At 40.5% G+C, this 15,374-nt stretch overlaps 1 protein-coding gene across 6 annotated transcripts in view; it reads right to left on the reverse strand.

The window, feature by feature from the left end:
* plekhg4b (pleckstrin homology domain containing, family G (with RhoGef domain) member 4B) overlaps positions 1-15,374 on the reverse strand; it is a 292,650-nt gene that overhangs the window by 156,718 nt on the left and 120,558 nt on the right. For 3 of the 6 annotated variants that reach the window (XM_072283438.1, XM_072283433.1, XM_072283432.1), the window contains exon 1: positions 1,525-1,820. The exons of 2 other annotated variants lie outside the window; for them this stretch is intronic. In XM_072283438.1, the coding sequence (XP_072139539.1) occupies positions 1,525-1,581 (57 nt within the window). In that variant the 5' untranslated portion in view covers positions 1,582-1,820. Of the gene's footprint in view, positions 1-1,524; positions 1,822-15,374 lie in introns of those variants that run through there. One more of the 6 variants, XM_072283435.1, reaches the window with a different exon arrangement.

Consider the following 15,374-nt stretch of genomic DNA (forward strand, 5'->3'; position numbering starts at 1 on the left):
ATGGTTATGTGCGCAAACGTCAATAATCAAACTTAAAGTAAATATATACCTACGAACAGAGTAAATAATTAACAGAACAAAGGACTGAGAAAAAGGACATCAAAATTAGTTTGTAATCTACAGATATTCAACCTTGATTACAATCAACCAATAAAGGCCATGGTATCTGTGAAAAGAGATCATTCTTGCCAGAGAAAAGTTAGTATTTTGTCCTGTATTTATCATTCAGCCACACCTGGCAACAACCTGAACTAAGTGAGATAACACCCAAGTTTAGAGTAATACACAATATTTTACTCCCCCTGAACACATGGTAGTCTGATGCTGATTTCAGCCTCACAGTTTCTAATAGCCAGAAGCAGACATTTAACAGCAACCAAAAATGAGTAAATTCGCACACGTCAGATTTCAGTTACCATTGACAAAAAGTGTGAAATGAATGGGCAGGCACTGGTAGCAGAATTAGTTGGGTTCAAAAATGAAACCCCTAAATAAAACTACAAAACAGTGCTCTGGATTGAGGACTGAATCATCTCTCCTTTATGTTGTACTAAACTTGACAAAGTAAACTGTCTCCTTTCCCTGGAGGACAAAATGACTCCTCTCATTCCTATATAATGCCAATGCAACACTATGTCTGTGCTGAAAGGGGTTAGTGGTCTTCTCTGGAGGATTGTGTACATGCATTTAAATTATCAACAGTGCAGTTCATTTATTTTGTATCCACCATTGACTGTAAGAGCTTTAAAGGAGTCAATCAACATTTTTGTACCCTATATAATGTATATATTTATCCTGTATGTATTTATCTTTGAACAAACTCCCACCTTATGGCCATTCCTCCCCAAATAGATTTTAATTGCTACCCTGGCTGACATGTGAACTTTAGTTTGTTTTACTTTAAGTTAATTCGTATGTAGGAGTTAGCCCTGAGTGCTCTGGGAATTCTTTCAGTGCAATACTCCGATCACAGTTCACTCGGGAAACCATCTCACTGCCAAATACAAACACAGCCCTTTCTCGTTTAACACTGCCCAATTACTCAGAAATTCGCAACTGATCTTAACTCTCGGTGCACTTCATCTGATGTAAAGAAAGCATCAAAACAATATACTTCAAAGTCTTTAAAACATATTTTTAAAAAGTCTTCCCAACAATAAACATCATCATTCATTAAATCAGCAAGTGATGCATTTTACTCACATGACTGTAATAGATGTGCAGTTTATATACAGTGAGATAATACAAGTGAGAACTAAACAATACTTAAAAAAGCATGACCTGCTGAGTTCCTCTTTCCATTTTGCGCGTGTAATTTTTAATTTTGTCCCTTCCACTAAAGGCTAATATAACATTATAAATATCAATACTGTGCATTGTCAAAAAAACAACAAATACCCAGCAAAATGAACAACTTTTCTCACTGTATCTCTTTCATCTGAGATTGCTCATAATGGCAAACTTATTTAGTTTTAATTTCAAATTTACTTTCACTTGTCTTTATTATATCATTATTCCACATACCTTTATGCTTAAATGGTTATCAGTTCTAGTCTTTGACGCTGATGATCTGTGAGTCATGTTAAACAGGTTCAGCACCTAAAGCCAAACAACATAAAATCCACAGCATGCTCGTTTGCAGTATCCTTCTCATTTCCATTTGTAAAAATCTCCTGTCATTTTCCAAGTTTCTCTTTTTTTAAAGCAGTGTTTTTCACCCACCAGAACATAAATAGCCTTTACTAAAGAAAACAACAACTGATCCTCAAGGACTGCTGTTGAACTGTGCTGAGGCGAAACTTTTAAGACTGAGAGTTTGGTGAACCAACCCCAGCACTCCTGGGCTCTCTCATTATGCATACTGATGTAACTTCCTCCCCTTATTCTCAAAATTTTTGAACACTCAATGCAACCTTGCCCAGCAGGAAGCTGAATCCCATCCCTGACACACAAGAACTGTAGCCTACTGCAGCCAGACAAGAGGAGATGCTTGCAGGAAAACCTGGCTGCATTCCATCTTAAACTTAAAACAAACAAGAAGATATTCAATAACTGCAGTCACAACAGCCTTTAATATTGTAAAACCTCACAAGCCTCTTCAGAGGATTTTATTTGACAGAATTAGACATCAAATGGCATAAAAAGATAACAGGACAAATTATCAAAACTGATCACAGAGAGAGGTTTCAAGAAGCTTTTCAAGAGCTGGAAAAGTTCAGAGGAAATTCCAAAACTTGGGGCCAAAAAGCTGAAAGTACAGCCATTAATGTGGAGCAATGGAAGTGAAGGGTATGCCAGTGACCAGAAATGCAAGAGCAGACTGCAGATGACTGTAGGGAGAGAACTGCCATGTAGAGATCTGAGCCCAGCAATGTTTTATCATCGAGATGATCTCTGGCTGGGAATCTACGTAGGTCAGAAAGAACCCTGGCAAGGGGTAGACATGGCTTGGTGTGAATTTGGCTGCAGGCAGCAGAGTTCTGAATAAACTTAAATTCATGAATTTGTGAAAGAAACAGAAAACACCAGAATTATCAAGATGGTGAGTGCTGGTTTCAACAGCCATTTAAGCTGAAGATGAAGTTCCATTGCCAAATATAGGCAGAGTTACTGACATAGCAGATGTCAGTAATCCATTTCAATTAGCATGCCAAGAATTAACTCCACTTCATACAGACACTAGGAAAAGAGGTGGAGTCACAGTCCAGAGAAACACTTGCGTGGTGACTGGATATTTAGTCATTTGGCCATGAATTGCCATGGTTTGGAAACTGTGGAAGTGTCAATCTACCCAATCTGTAGATCGGGTAAGAAAGCATAGAGTTTAACAGGCCAGCACTGAAGGCTGAAGAATGGAGACACAAGATTCGGCATGAGATAGAAGAGGTCCTTAAGCTACAATAGTTGAGCAGAAAATTGGGTTATGTCTATCAGTTTGCCATTGGTTGATGTCTCATTTGACACCTGTCATGGCAAACCACAGTTTACATCCAACAGATCAAGGGCAGTTAGTTGCTAATGTTCTACTAACTGATGAGGGCAGGAAGTAAATTGAACAACAAACTGCAGTAGGAAGACACAGACGCAAAGAATGCAAAGATGATATTTGCTGCAGCTTCATACATCACCAAGGCATAAATTTTCAGTATAAGGACAGTAGTGCACAGGTTGATTCCACAGATGAAGTACATTTGCATGATGGATCAAAATTAACAATAACTATCTTTGTGCAATAATAGAGCCACATCCTCAGAGGATATCAGGGTATTCCACAAAAGTAAAAATAAATTAATTGTAGTTACACTTGTCTTTGGCAAGTACAATGCACAACAAATTCCCGAAAACAAATGTTATAAATGACAAGGTTCTAAGTTTTTCAAGTTATTGATTAACATATAAATATTGGCCAGTTCACTAAAACTATTGTGTTCCACAACTTCTCCATTTTTACTATTAAGCATCTGGACATCACTGGCAAGGACAGTATGAATTGTATATCTCTAATTGCCTTTGAGAAGGTGGTGGTGGTCTTTCTTCCTGGACCACTGCAGACTTTCTAGTGAAGGTAGTCCATGAAGTTGTTGGACAGGGAGTTCCAGGATTTAGACCCAACAGCAAAGATATATTTTCAGCTTAGGATGGTACATGACCGGGAAAGGAATCTGCATTTGGTGATGTTGCCATGTGACAGTATGCTTGTCCTTCTCAGTGAAGAAGTCACGGATTTGGGAGGTGCTGTTTGGAAGAGCCTTTGCAGGTGAATGCGGTGCATTTTGTGGGTGGTGGAGTCATAGAGTAAAACAGCATAAAAACAGGCCCTTTGGCCATTTGTTCAGTGCCAAACTGCTATTCGGCCTAGTCCCATCCACTTGCACCTGGAGAATAACCCTCCACACTCCTCCCATCCATGTACTTCTCAAACTTCTTTTCAATGTTGCAATTGGATCTGCATCCACCACTCCTACAGGGAGCTTGTTCCACACCCACACCACTGTCTGAGTGAAGAGGTTCTCCTTCGGGATCCCCTTAAATATTTCACCTCTAACCTATGACCTTTAGTTCTAGCTTTACCCAACCTCACTTGAAAAAGCCTGCTCTCATTAACCTTATCTATACCTGACATAGCTTAGTTTACCTCTATCAAATCTCCAGTCATTTTCCTATGCTCCTGGGAATAAAGTCCTAACCTATTCAACATTTCGTAATAATTCAAGTCCTCAAATCCTAGAAGCCATCCTTGTAATTATTCTCTGTACTCTTTCAATCTTATTTATATCTTTCCTACAGGTAGGTGACCAGAACTGAACACAACACTCCAAATTTGACCCCACCAGCATCATATACAACTTTAGCGTAACATCCCAGATCCTGTACTTAGTACTCTGATTTATGAAGGCCTATGTGACAAAACTCTGTTTCATGACCCTATCTATCCATGATGCCAGTTACAAGGAATTATGGATCTGTATTCCCAGCACCCCTTTGTTGCTCCACACTCCTCAGTGCCCTACAGTTGACTGTTTATGTCCTACCCTCGTTTACCCTCTCACAGTGCAACATCTCATACTTGTCAGCATGAAATTTCATCTGCCATTTTCCAGCCCATTTTTCCAGTTGGTCCAAATCACACTGCAAGCTTTGATAGCCTTCCTCACTGTCCACTACACCTCCAATCTTGGTGTCATCTGCAAATCTGCAGTTTATCATTATCACATATCATTCGGATCATTAATATAGGTGACCAACAACACTGGACATAGCACTGATCCCTGCAGCATACCACTAATCACAGGCCTCTAGTCAGAGACACAAACATCTACTACTACTCTGTGGTTTCTCCTGCTAAGTCAATGTTGAATCTTATGTACAACTTCATCCTGAATGCCAAGCTACTGAACCTCCTGGACCAACCTCTTCATGCTGGCCTTTGTCAAAGGCCTTGCTAAAGTCCACATAGACAATGTACACTTCATTTCCTTTATCAATTATCCTAGTAACCTGAACAAAAAGTTCTGGTAACCTTCTCCTCCCAGTAGTTGTTCAATTCTCCACCATTATTCATAATAAGAAATAGTAGGACTTCAGTAAAGCACTTGAGAAGGTCCCTTATGATAAGCTGATCCAAAATGTTAATATGCATGAGATCCATGATGAGTTGGTAGCTTGAGTTCAGAACTGGCTTGCCCATAGAAGACAGTAGGAAATGGTGGGTGTTGTTCTGTCTAGGAGTCTATGACCAGATGTGATCTACAGGAATCAGTCCGAGGACCTCTGTTGTTTGTGATAGATACAAATAACTTTGATGAAAACATAGATGGGTAAATTGGTAAGGGTGCCAATGTAACAAAGGTTGGTGGAGATGTGGACAGTATAGAGGGTTACCAATAATTGAGCAGATTTTTATCAGTTAAAGGTATATTCAGAGACTGGGCAGTTAGAGCTTGACTCAAACAAGTGTGAGATGTTGAACTTTGGGAGGTCAAAAATAGAGAATTATGCTTCAGTTGGACCATTACTGAGGCATAACTGGAATATGAATGTTTGTTCTCCTTATATAAAGGAGAATATTAAATCAGTTCAGAGGTATAATGGGCCTAACTGTACAAGACGTCCTATGAGGAAAGTTTTGATAGGCTGGGAATATATCCACTGGCGCTTTGAAGTAAGGCAGGTGACTTGATTGGCATATATAAGATTCTAAAGATCATGACAAACGATTCCTCTTTTGAGAGAACATTAAACAAGGGGCTAATGTTTAATAGCAAGGGACCACTTGTTTAAGGCAGAGACAAGATGATTTTCCCCCCTGAAATTGTCATGACTCGTTGGGACTCTCTTCCTCAGAGGTTGGTGGAAGTAACATGTTTGAATACTTCAAGGCAGAGTTCGATAGATGCTTGAGAAGGAAGCAGGTGAAAGCTTACTATGGAGAGACAGAAATATAAATCAGCTTTGATCTACGCCTGCTCCCAATTCATGTTTGTATGTATGACCTTTTGGCTCAAGAACAAATTAGTTTCACACTAATCCATTGCTGTACTCATCCTCATAATGAAATTGGCCAAACAGTGGCTATGTCTTTGAAATGACAGACCTGTTTCATTATAAAGGTACCATTATGACATAGGGAGAATTTAGTTCTGTCCTGCATTTTTCTCATGCTTCCAATATTCATTGATAGATTTGTTTATCAATGAATACAAACAGAGGAACATTGTCCTCAGAAACTAAAACAAAGTAGTTCGAAAACATGAACAGACAGTCTGACCTTTTAAAAACAACATTCATAAGAAACCTTGGATTAATGTGGATTCATGTAACACAAATAAATGTAGCCTTCAGGTTTAATTCGCACCAATTTATTTACACACTTTATCACAGTTTAGTCTTTAGTCACCTTTGTACAGACACTTCTGTACCTAGTGTCACGTTACATACATACAACCAATCTATGTATATAAGCTATCTAATGCATTTACATTTATTGTGTTTTTAATTATTGTGTTCTTTATCTTACCGTGATTGTTTTTGTGCTGCATCAGATTCAGAGTAACAATATTTCATTTTCCCTTGCACTGGTATACTGGAAATAACATTGAACAATCTTGAGGATGAAACGAGAAACAATTGAATCTGCACTGGTGGAGAGATTGAAGCAGGTGCACACAAAGCACGCCAGTCAGACAAACACATCATTGCTCTAGTGAGCCAGTAACCTGACAGCAGAGGCAGTGAGAGGACCCTGCAAGTGCTCCCACACCATACCAACCACTCTTCCCAGCTCAGCATCTACCACAGCTCTCATCCCACAACATGCATAAACATTAAAGCTTTATCTCTGATTATTTTGCTTCCTTGCACCTCCCTATTGTCAAGAAGCCTCAGACTCCTTCTGACCACCAACTAGGTGCATTCTACCCATCAATGACAGAGCTACCATAGTGATTCCCTCAGTCTTGTCTCTTCTTTATCAACCATCTTGCGGAAGCAATCTCCAAAATGAATACTTTTAATCTGGCCCTGCAGAAGTCAGGAAATGTCCACTCTGCTGACATTTTTATCTCTTTTCTCTCATGGTTCCTTTGTAAAGATCTGAAGAGACCTGGGCCCTTGTCAATGTTGATATTCAGCTACAGGGAATCAGTGCCTAAGAAGGAATTAGGGTGAAAGGGTAAAAACTAGTCATGGAATGAAGAAAGTTAAAGCAAAAGGAACCTAAACAAAAAAAAACATGAAGATTTAATGAAAAGTGAATAAATGTCTGGTTTTTCTTCTGCAATCTCATAGATTATTTGTGAGCCAAGGAACACCGAAGAGTGGGTGAAAAATATTTGTATAAAGGTAATGTTGCTTTAATGGAAAATACAAAGGTCCTGCTGTTTCTCTCTGTTCATCATAAACAGTTCTTGCAATTTATTCTAAATATTCAAGATTCTTTATAACCAAAACAAGACGGATCCCACCGTGCATGTCATGAAGTACAGTGAACTCCTCCACTCAAATCCTGCCATCGTACACATAAACTGAGTCTTTTATCAGGTTGTTTGTGAACACATTCTGCATTTCACAGATCTAGCTGCAGTGCTAATCTTTCTATTCTCACAAAGTGCATGAAAAAGCTCCACCCCTGTACAGAAAAACAACACCAAGGTTAAGTCTCATAGCTTCATGTCTCAAGTGTGGAATTAGTTAAGATTCTGCTACATTCAGTTGAAGTAAAGGTCACAGGACTGTTTTGTAGCTTCAAGTTCATCCTCAAACGAACTTGCCACCCAAGCAAGATACACCCAGCCTTGTTAAACAACTCATGACATAACAACCTAATTGTTTACAACTGATCTCAGATTTGGGCTTCCAGGACATGAATGACAAAATATAATAAAAATAAGAATAATCAGATCTACCCCTAATTCAGTCAACCATGCACACCCCTAATTCAGTTCAACCAACCATCCCCTAAATATCAGGTACTATGGCTATCTTAGGAGAGTTGTCCCACAAACTAGTCAGGGAGCAGTTAGATGCAGATACACTTAATGAAGGGCACCTTCTCCATCTCCTCCTTTACTAACCCAGGTTCTGCCCTGTGCCAAGACACCAGAAAAGTAACTAGTCATCAGAGTGAACCTCGCCTATGACCAACCCTAAGCTGTTGCTGTTGCTTTTGGAGGCTAATCATCTTATAGACTATCACTGTACAAGTTCCTCAGGACAATGTTCTTGGTCCAACCATGTACAAACATTTTAACTATAAGTTTTCTCCCATTATAGTATCACAAGCAGGGATTATCAGGGACACAAATGTCCTATCAATCCTTCCACCTTCTCTAAAACTTAAAAACTACTTTTTAAATTTCTCCTTCCTGATTCTGACAAAGACTCCTCATTCTGAATCAGTGGCGCTGTTCTTCTTGCTGCAGATTCTGCCTAACCTGTTGACAGTGTCCAGTGTTTTCTGTTTCTATTTCCTCAGACAGTGAACCAGTCAATGTCTGAATGCAATGAGACCTGACCAACGTTTAGGTATTTGCTGATAATGTAAATAACATTCATACCACGCAAGTTACAAGTAATGACCAGCTTGTAGAATGAAAGAATCAAACTATTTCTCCATTCCATTCTACTCATTGTTGTCAAACTGCCCAGCATCCAAATCCTGGGGTTATCACAAATTAATGATAAATTTAGAGGGACCAGCATCTACTGATATAGCGATAAGACAATGTCAGAAGTTTTAGTATTCTACAGTGACCAACTCAGGTCCCGGCTCTCTGACTCTTTTCCCCAGCCACCAAAGCACAAGTCAGGATGCTAATGGAATAATCTCCACCTGTCTACATGAGCGCAACTTCAACAATATTCAAAATCCTCCACACCATCCAGGAAAAAAAACACATAACAGACTAACATCTCGTCCACAAAACTAAACATCCCCCACCATCATTTATAGACTTCCAAGGCTTATTTTACTGCTATCCTAAACCATCAGGCTCTCAAGTATAAGGTGCAGGCGTGATAAAATGCCTCATCTCCAAGTCTCAAAATCCTAACTTGGAAACAAAACAAAAGGTTAATTGATATCTCTCAAACTTGCATTAAACATTCCTTTCCAAAAAAGAATGTCAAAAGTTGCCCTAATTACCATATCTGTTCAAAATACTTTGCAACTAATGTGCCAGGAATCCCACTGCAATCTTCCCAGCCTTAGATGCAGCTCCGTAGTTCTTTCAAATACAATGACCTGTGTTCACAGGTCACTTAACATGTCGGAATTTAGAATGCTCATTAGACAGAGACTAGCCTGCAAGAATTAAGAAATAACTTTGTGGGTGGTGGGGTAAAATAAAGAAAAGTAACATCCCTCAGACACAATGGATAGATCTGTACTATTGCTATGGACACAGTAATGTGTGTGCATGTAAAATTTCACAAACTTTGAAATTAATGTGTTTACTCCTATTTATTCATTGCATTTGCATGCTTGTGGTCCTGAAGTCACATTTGAATCCAAATTGTACATTCCAGTGAGGGCTAACAACACAGAAACTTCCATTGCTACACATTATAGGGTACTGTAAATCATTCCTGCCTGTTATGGCTTTCTGCTCATGCAGCAATAGCCTCCACCAACAAATCTCTTCAAATGCTTCCTTTTAGGTAATGATGCTGATTGCTTCTGTCATAGTACTGTCCAAGTCTGGCTCACAACTGGAGAAGTTTACCACATTAAGTAGTAGTAGTAGTCATACTTCATTGATCCCGGGGGAAATTGGTTTTCGTTACAGTTGCACCATAAATAATAGTAATAAAACCATAAATAGTTAAATAGTAATATGTAAATTGTGCCAGGAAATAAGTCCAGGACCAGCCTATTGGCTCAGGATGTCTGACCCTCCAAGGGAGGAGTTGTAAAGTTTGATGGCCACAGGCAGGAATGACTTCCTATGACGCTCTGTGTTGCATCTCGGAGGAATGAGTCTCTGGCTGAATGTACTCCTGTGCCCACCAAGTACATTATGTAGTGGATGGGAGACACTGACCAAGATGGCATACAACTTGGACAGCATCCTCCTTTCAGACACCACCATCAGAGAGTCCTGTTCCATCCCCACAACATCACTGGCCTTACGAATGAGTTTGATGATTCTGTTGGTATCTGCTACCCTCAACTTGTAGTGACCTACAAGTGTCACAAAGTTGATGGAATAAAGTCATGATTTCTTTCACAAGTAGCAATCAGTTTCTCTAAGGTTTAGATGAATGAAAAGAAAATTTTACACTTCCATTCTGCCTTTTATAACTACAGGATATTGCAAAACAAGTAATTTACTGCAATAATGTGGGACAGACAGTAAACATCTTGATCACTTCAAGGCCCAGTCTAAAAATAGCACTTTCAACAATGTAGAACAGAACAACAGAATACAGGCCCTTCAGTCTGTCGACCTTCTAATCCACTCTAAAATCAATCTAACCCTTCCTTCCTACATAGCCCTCCATTTTTTTCGATCTGCCATGTACCTTTCTAAGAGTTTCTTAATTACCCCTAACGTATCTGACTCTATCACCACCAGCCCTGGCAGAAGGTGTTCCACAGACTCACTACACTGTAAAAAACTTATCTCTGACATCCCCCTCTATTCTCCTCCAATCACCTTAAAATTATGTCCACTCATAGTAGCTATTTCCATAGTGCACAAAAGTGTCTGGCTATCTACTTGACCTACGCCTCTTATCATCTTGCACACCTTTATCAAAGCATCTCTCAACCTCCTTCACTCCAAAGAGAAAAGCCCTAGCTCGTTCAAACTGTCTTCACAAGACATGCTCTCAAAGCCAGGCAGCACCTTGGTAAATCACTTCTGCACCCTCTGTAAAGCTTCTACAGCCTTCCTATAATGAGCACTCCTTCAATATCATACCAAACCATCAAGCCCTGAATTATGTCCTCAATGCTCTCCTCCAATCTTACTTCCATCCCGATTGAGAAGAAGATCCTCAATATATTTGTATTTGGGTCAGAATGGAAACGGTAAAAAATACGTTGAGGATATTTATCTCAATCGACACATGCTGCTGGGGCGGGGGGGAGCATTTAAAATAGAGTTACAGGGGGATGGGGACCATAGCAGCAGAGCAGAGAGTGGAATGGTTATGGAGAAAGATGTTGTTAAGCTTACGTACAAAGTCAGTAATTAAACAGTTGAACATAATGGGATTAATGTTCCGAGCTGTATAAATTTCAATGCAAGGTCTATTGTATGGACAACAGATGAACTTAGGGCATGGATCAGCATGGGGAATTATAACATTGTAGCCATTATTGAGACTTGACTGCAGGTTTATGATCTCCTCCGCCGTCGCGTGACAGTCCGCGGCCTCCCCCCGCTGTTGTGTGACAGTCCGCGGCCTCCTCTACTGCTGCGATGAGGCCACACTCACGCTGGAGAAGCAACACCTTATTTCATCTGGGCAGCCTCCAACCTGATGGTATGAATATCAATTTCTTGAACTTCCAGTAAAGGAACCACCCCCCACCCCTTCACCATTCCCCACTCCCATTTCCATCTCTCACCTTATCTCCTTACCTGCCCATCACCTCCCTCTGGTGCTCCTCCCCTTTCCCTTTTTTCCATGGCCTTCTGTCCTCTCCTATCAGATTTCCCCTTCTCCAGCCATTTATCTCTTTCCCCAATTGACTTCCCAGCTCTTCACTTCACCCTTTCCCCTCTCCCGGTTTCACCTATCACACCTTGTACTTCTTCCTGCCCTCTCCCCACCTTCTTACTCTACTTTTTGTCCTTTTTCTCCAGTCCTGACGAAGGATTTTGCCCTGAAACATCAACTGTTTACTCTTTTCCATAGATGCTGGCTGGCCAGCTGAGATCCTCCATCATTTTTTGTGTGTTGTTTTGGATTTCCAGCATCTGCAGATTTTCTCTTGTTGGTAATGCTATTACACAGTATAAGAAAGGCTCTAGGAATGAGCCAGGAAATTATAGGCCAGTGATCCTGACATCAGTAGTGGGATCTTCATTGGAAGGTACAGTATTCTAAGGAACCAGATACATAAGTATTTAGATACACAGGGACTGATTAGGGATAGTCAACTTGGCTTTGTCCATGATAGGTTGTGTCTAAGCAATCTTATAAAGTTTTTCAAGGAAGTTACCAAGTAAGTTGATGAAGGCAAGGCAGTGGATGTTGTTTACATGGATTTTAACAAGGCCTTCAACAAGGTCTTGCATGATGCAGGGGAGGAGGAGATGGCAGCGCGATACAGTGCACGCAGCTCTCCGGTGAAATGATATTGTATCCGTTAAATGGGGGCCGTGGACAATTCTGATTTGATGGAGACAGACGTGAAAGCACAGAGGAACATCTGGAGAAATTTCTGAAACGCCAGTTTGCTGCCGCTGTTACTGGGTGATTGAGAATCTTCTGGAGGGAAGGCCCCAAAATCCCCAGCTTTGCCTGTGTGACTCAGAGTCGGACTGTGGTCAGGCATGGCAGGGAGAGTTTTCTTCCTTCTCCCGTCTGCGTGAGATGTGGGACATTCGAGAGACTTTGAACTTTTTTACTGTGCCATGGCCTGTTCTTCATCAAGTTATGGTATTGTTGCACTGATGTAACTATATGTTATAATTATGTGGTTTTTGTCAGTTTTTCAGTCTTGGTCTGTCTTGTGTTTTTGTGATATCACACTGGAGGAATATTGTATAATTTCTTAATGCATACATTACTAAATGACAATAAAAGAGGACTGCGTGTCCTCATAATCTAAAAAAAAGGTTCAGTCACTTGGTGTTCAAGATGAGGTAGTAAATTGGATTAGACATTGGTTTCATGGGTGAAGCCAGAGAGTGGTACTAGATTGTTGCCTCTTTGGCTAGTGGCCTGTGACTAGTGGTGTGCAACAGGGATCATATACATCAGGGGTCCCCAACCTTTTTCGCACTGCGGACCGGTTTAATATTGACAATATTCTTGCAGACCGGCCGACGCGGGGGGGGGGGGTGTGGGTAGGGTTGCCAACGGACAAGAGTAGCAGTCAAATACGTTGTGTTTACCCCGAGAAAGACTACAATGACCATGAAGCCTTGCGCGGGCACCAGTGCACATGTGTGTACGTGCCGATACTTCTTTCTACAAATCGTTTTTGGCTCTTTTGTTCCGGGGGGGGGTGGGGGGGAGGGTTAATCACAACCAGAATATAAATGATAATCAGCTAATACACTCAATTTTGTTTCTAAAAGGTTTATCTAATGAATTTAATATTAAACACACAGCGCATATTTTCCTCGCATGAATATAGTGATAAGTCAATTATCAGGGGAGCTTGAAGTAAGTGTTGAACAAACTTCCAGTAGAAGTGGTATAGGCAGATTCGATATTATCATTTAAAGAAAAATTGGATAGGTATATAGACAGGAAAGGAATGCAAGGTTATGGGCTGAGTGCAGGTCGGTGGGACTAGGTGAGAGTAGCGTTCAGCATGGACTAGAAGGGCAGAGATGGCCTGTTTTCGTGCTGTAATTGTTATATGGTTATATAAGTAAGACAATAGCATCATAACATTTTAAGTAACGTTTGGATATCCCCATATGAACATATAAAATCATTGCAACACACCAATATCGCTGAATCAGTGGGAGCCCTGGGCTTGTCTTCCTATCGAGGGGTGATGGGAGACAGTGATACTCGAAGGGGGTTCCTTATGTCCAGTCTATTCCGCAATTTAGTTTTCGTTGCATTCATTGCAGAGATATGTTGGAAATGGAAGCAACGTTTTCAGTGCTTTCGTGGCTATCTCAGGATATTTAGCCTTGACTTTGATCCAGAATGCCAGCAGAGATTTTATGTCAAACATACTTTTCAGCCCGCCGTCATCTGCAAGCTCCAGGAGTTGATCTCCTTCCCGCGCTGACATGGATGACGCGTGGGTAATGACCTCGCGTACGTTCAAGCTCAACAGAGGGCGTGACAGGGAATGAGGAAAGGTGCAGCTGACTCTCATACTGTTTCCTCGCGGCCCGGTAGCACATGCTTTGCGGCTCAGTACCAGTCCGCAGCCTGGTGGTTGGGGACCGCTGATCTATATCAATGATTTGGATGATAATGTGGTAAACTGGATCAGCAAATCAAATGACACCAAGATTGGGGGTGTAGTGGACAGTGAGGAATACTAACAAAACTTGCTGTGGGATCTGGACCAGTTGGAAAAATTGACTGAAACATTCCAGATGCACTTTGGTAGGACTAAACAAGGTAGATCTTACAAAAGGAACAGTAAGGCACCAAGGAGTGTGGTAGACAAAAAGATCTGGGAATATAGGTTGATAATTCCTTGAAAGTGGTGTCACAGGTAGATAGGGTCATAAGGAAAGCTCTTGGCACATTGGCTTTCATAAATCAATGCATTGAGTACAGGAGTTGGGATGTTATGTTGAAATTGTATGTAACCAGGTGATTGTTGAATATCTTTTTTTATTGTTAAAATGCACTTATGTATTCACCTTGGTAATGCCAAACTAGCTGCCTGTGCCTTTAAGAGAAAACGGTGATGTCATTTTGCATAGGTGGAGTCGAACGAAGAGTTGTCATGTTCTAGAAAGGACGACGTTCGAATGCTTTTCACAGGTTTGGTGAGGAAAGATTTTCGCTAGTAAATTGATCAGCACTGGATTGCCAGATTGTGATGATCCTTAATTGGCTTACTAGAGTGAGCGAGGAGAACACGTTTCAGGGTCTAGCCTATGTGTTTGGAAGTTAAGCACGTGCGTTCCAAATGTGAGTATTTCTCTTAGTTGAGGTAAGATGTATTTATTCATGTTTTCGATGTTGTGTATAAGGAACAGGGTTGGTGGGATTCTAATGTTGTTTGTATTGTTTTTTTTAGATTTGCCACTACCATATTGGTTTTGTATATTTTGTTTTAGTCATTTTCATACTGTATACATAACAAGGGTGTGGTCTGAAGTTAAACTGAGATTGTAATAGCGGGAACTGTTCTTTTTTATTTACTTTGTCGTTTTTATTTTGATACCCTCTTTCTGCAAGAAAACATCTAGAACAGATAAAGGAATTTAAGCCCCAAAAAAGTATTTGTTGTCCTGCGTGTGTATTTTTCCCCAGGCTACAAAGTGTGTATGAAGTCTAATTTGGAGTTTTGTGCACAGGTTTGGTCACCTACCTACAGGGAAAGGTGTAAATAAGATTGAAAGAGTAAAGATAAAATTTACAAGGATGTTGCTGGGACTTGAGGACCTAAGTTATGGGAAAGATTGAATAAGTTAGGACTTTTTTCCCCCTAGAACAGAAGATGGGGTGGAGATTTGATAGAGGTGTACAAATTTATGAGGGGTATATACAGG

This window comes from Mobula birostris, chromosome 19, assembly GCF_030028105.1.
Source record: "Mobula birostris isolate sMobBir1 chromosome 19, sMobBir1.hap1, whole genome shotgun sequence".
Classification (NCBI taxonomy): domain Eukaryota; kingdom Metazoa; phylum Chordata; class Chondrichthyes; order Myliobatiformes; family Myliobatidae; genus Mobula; species Mobula birostris.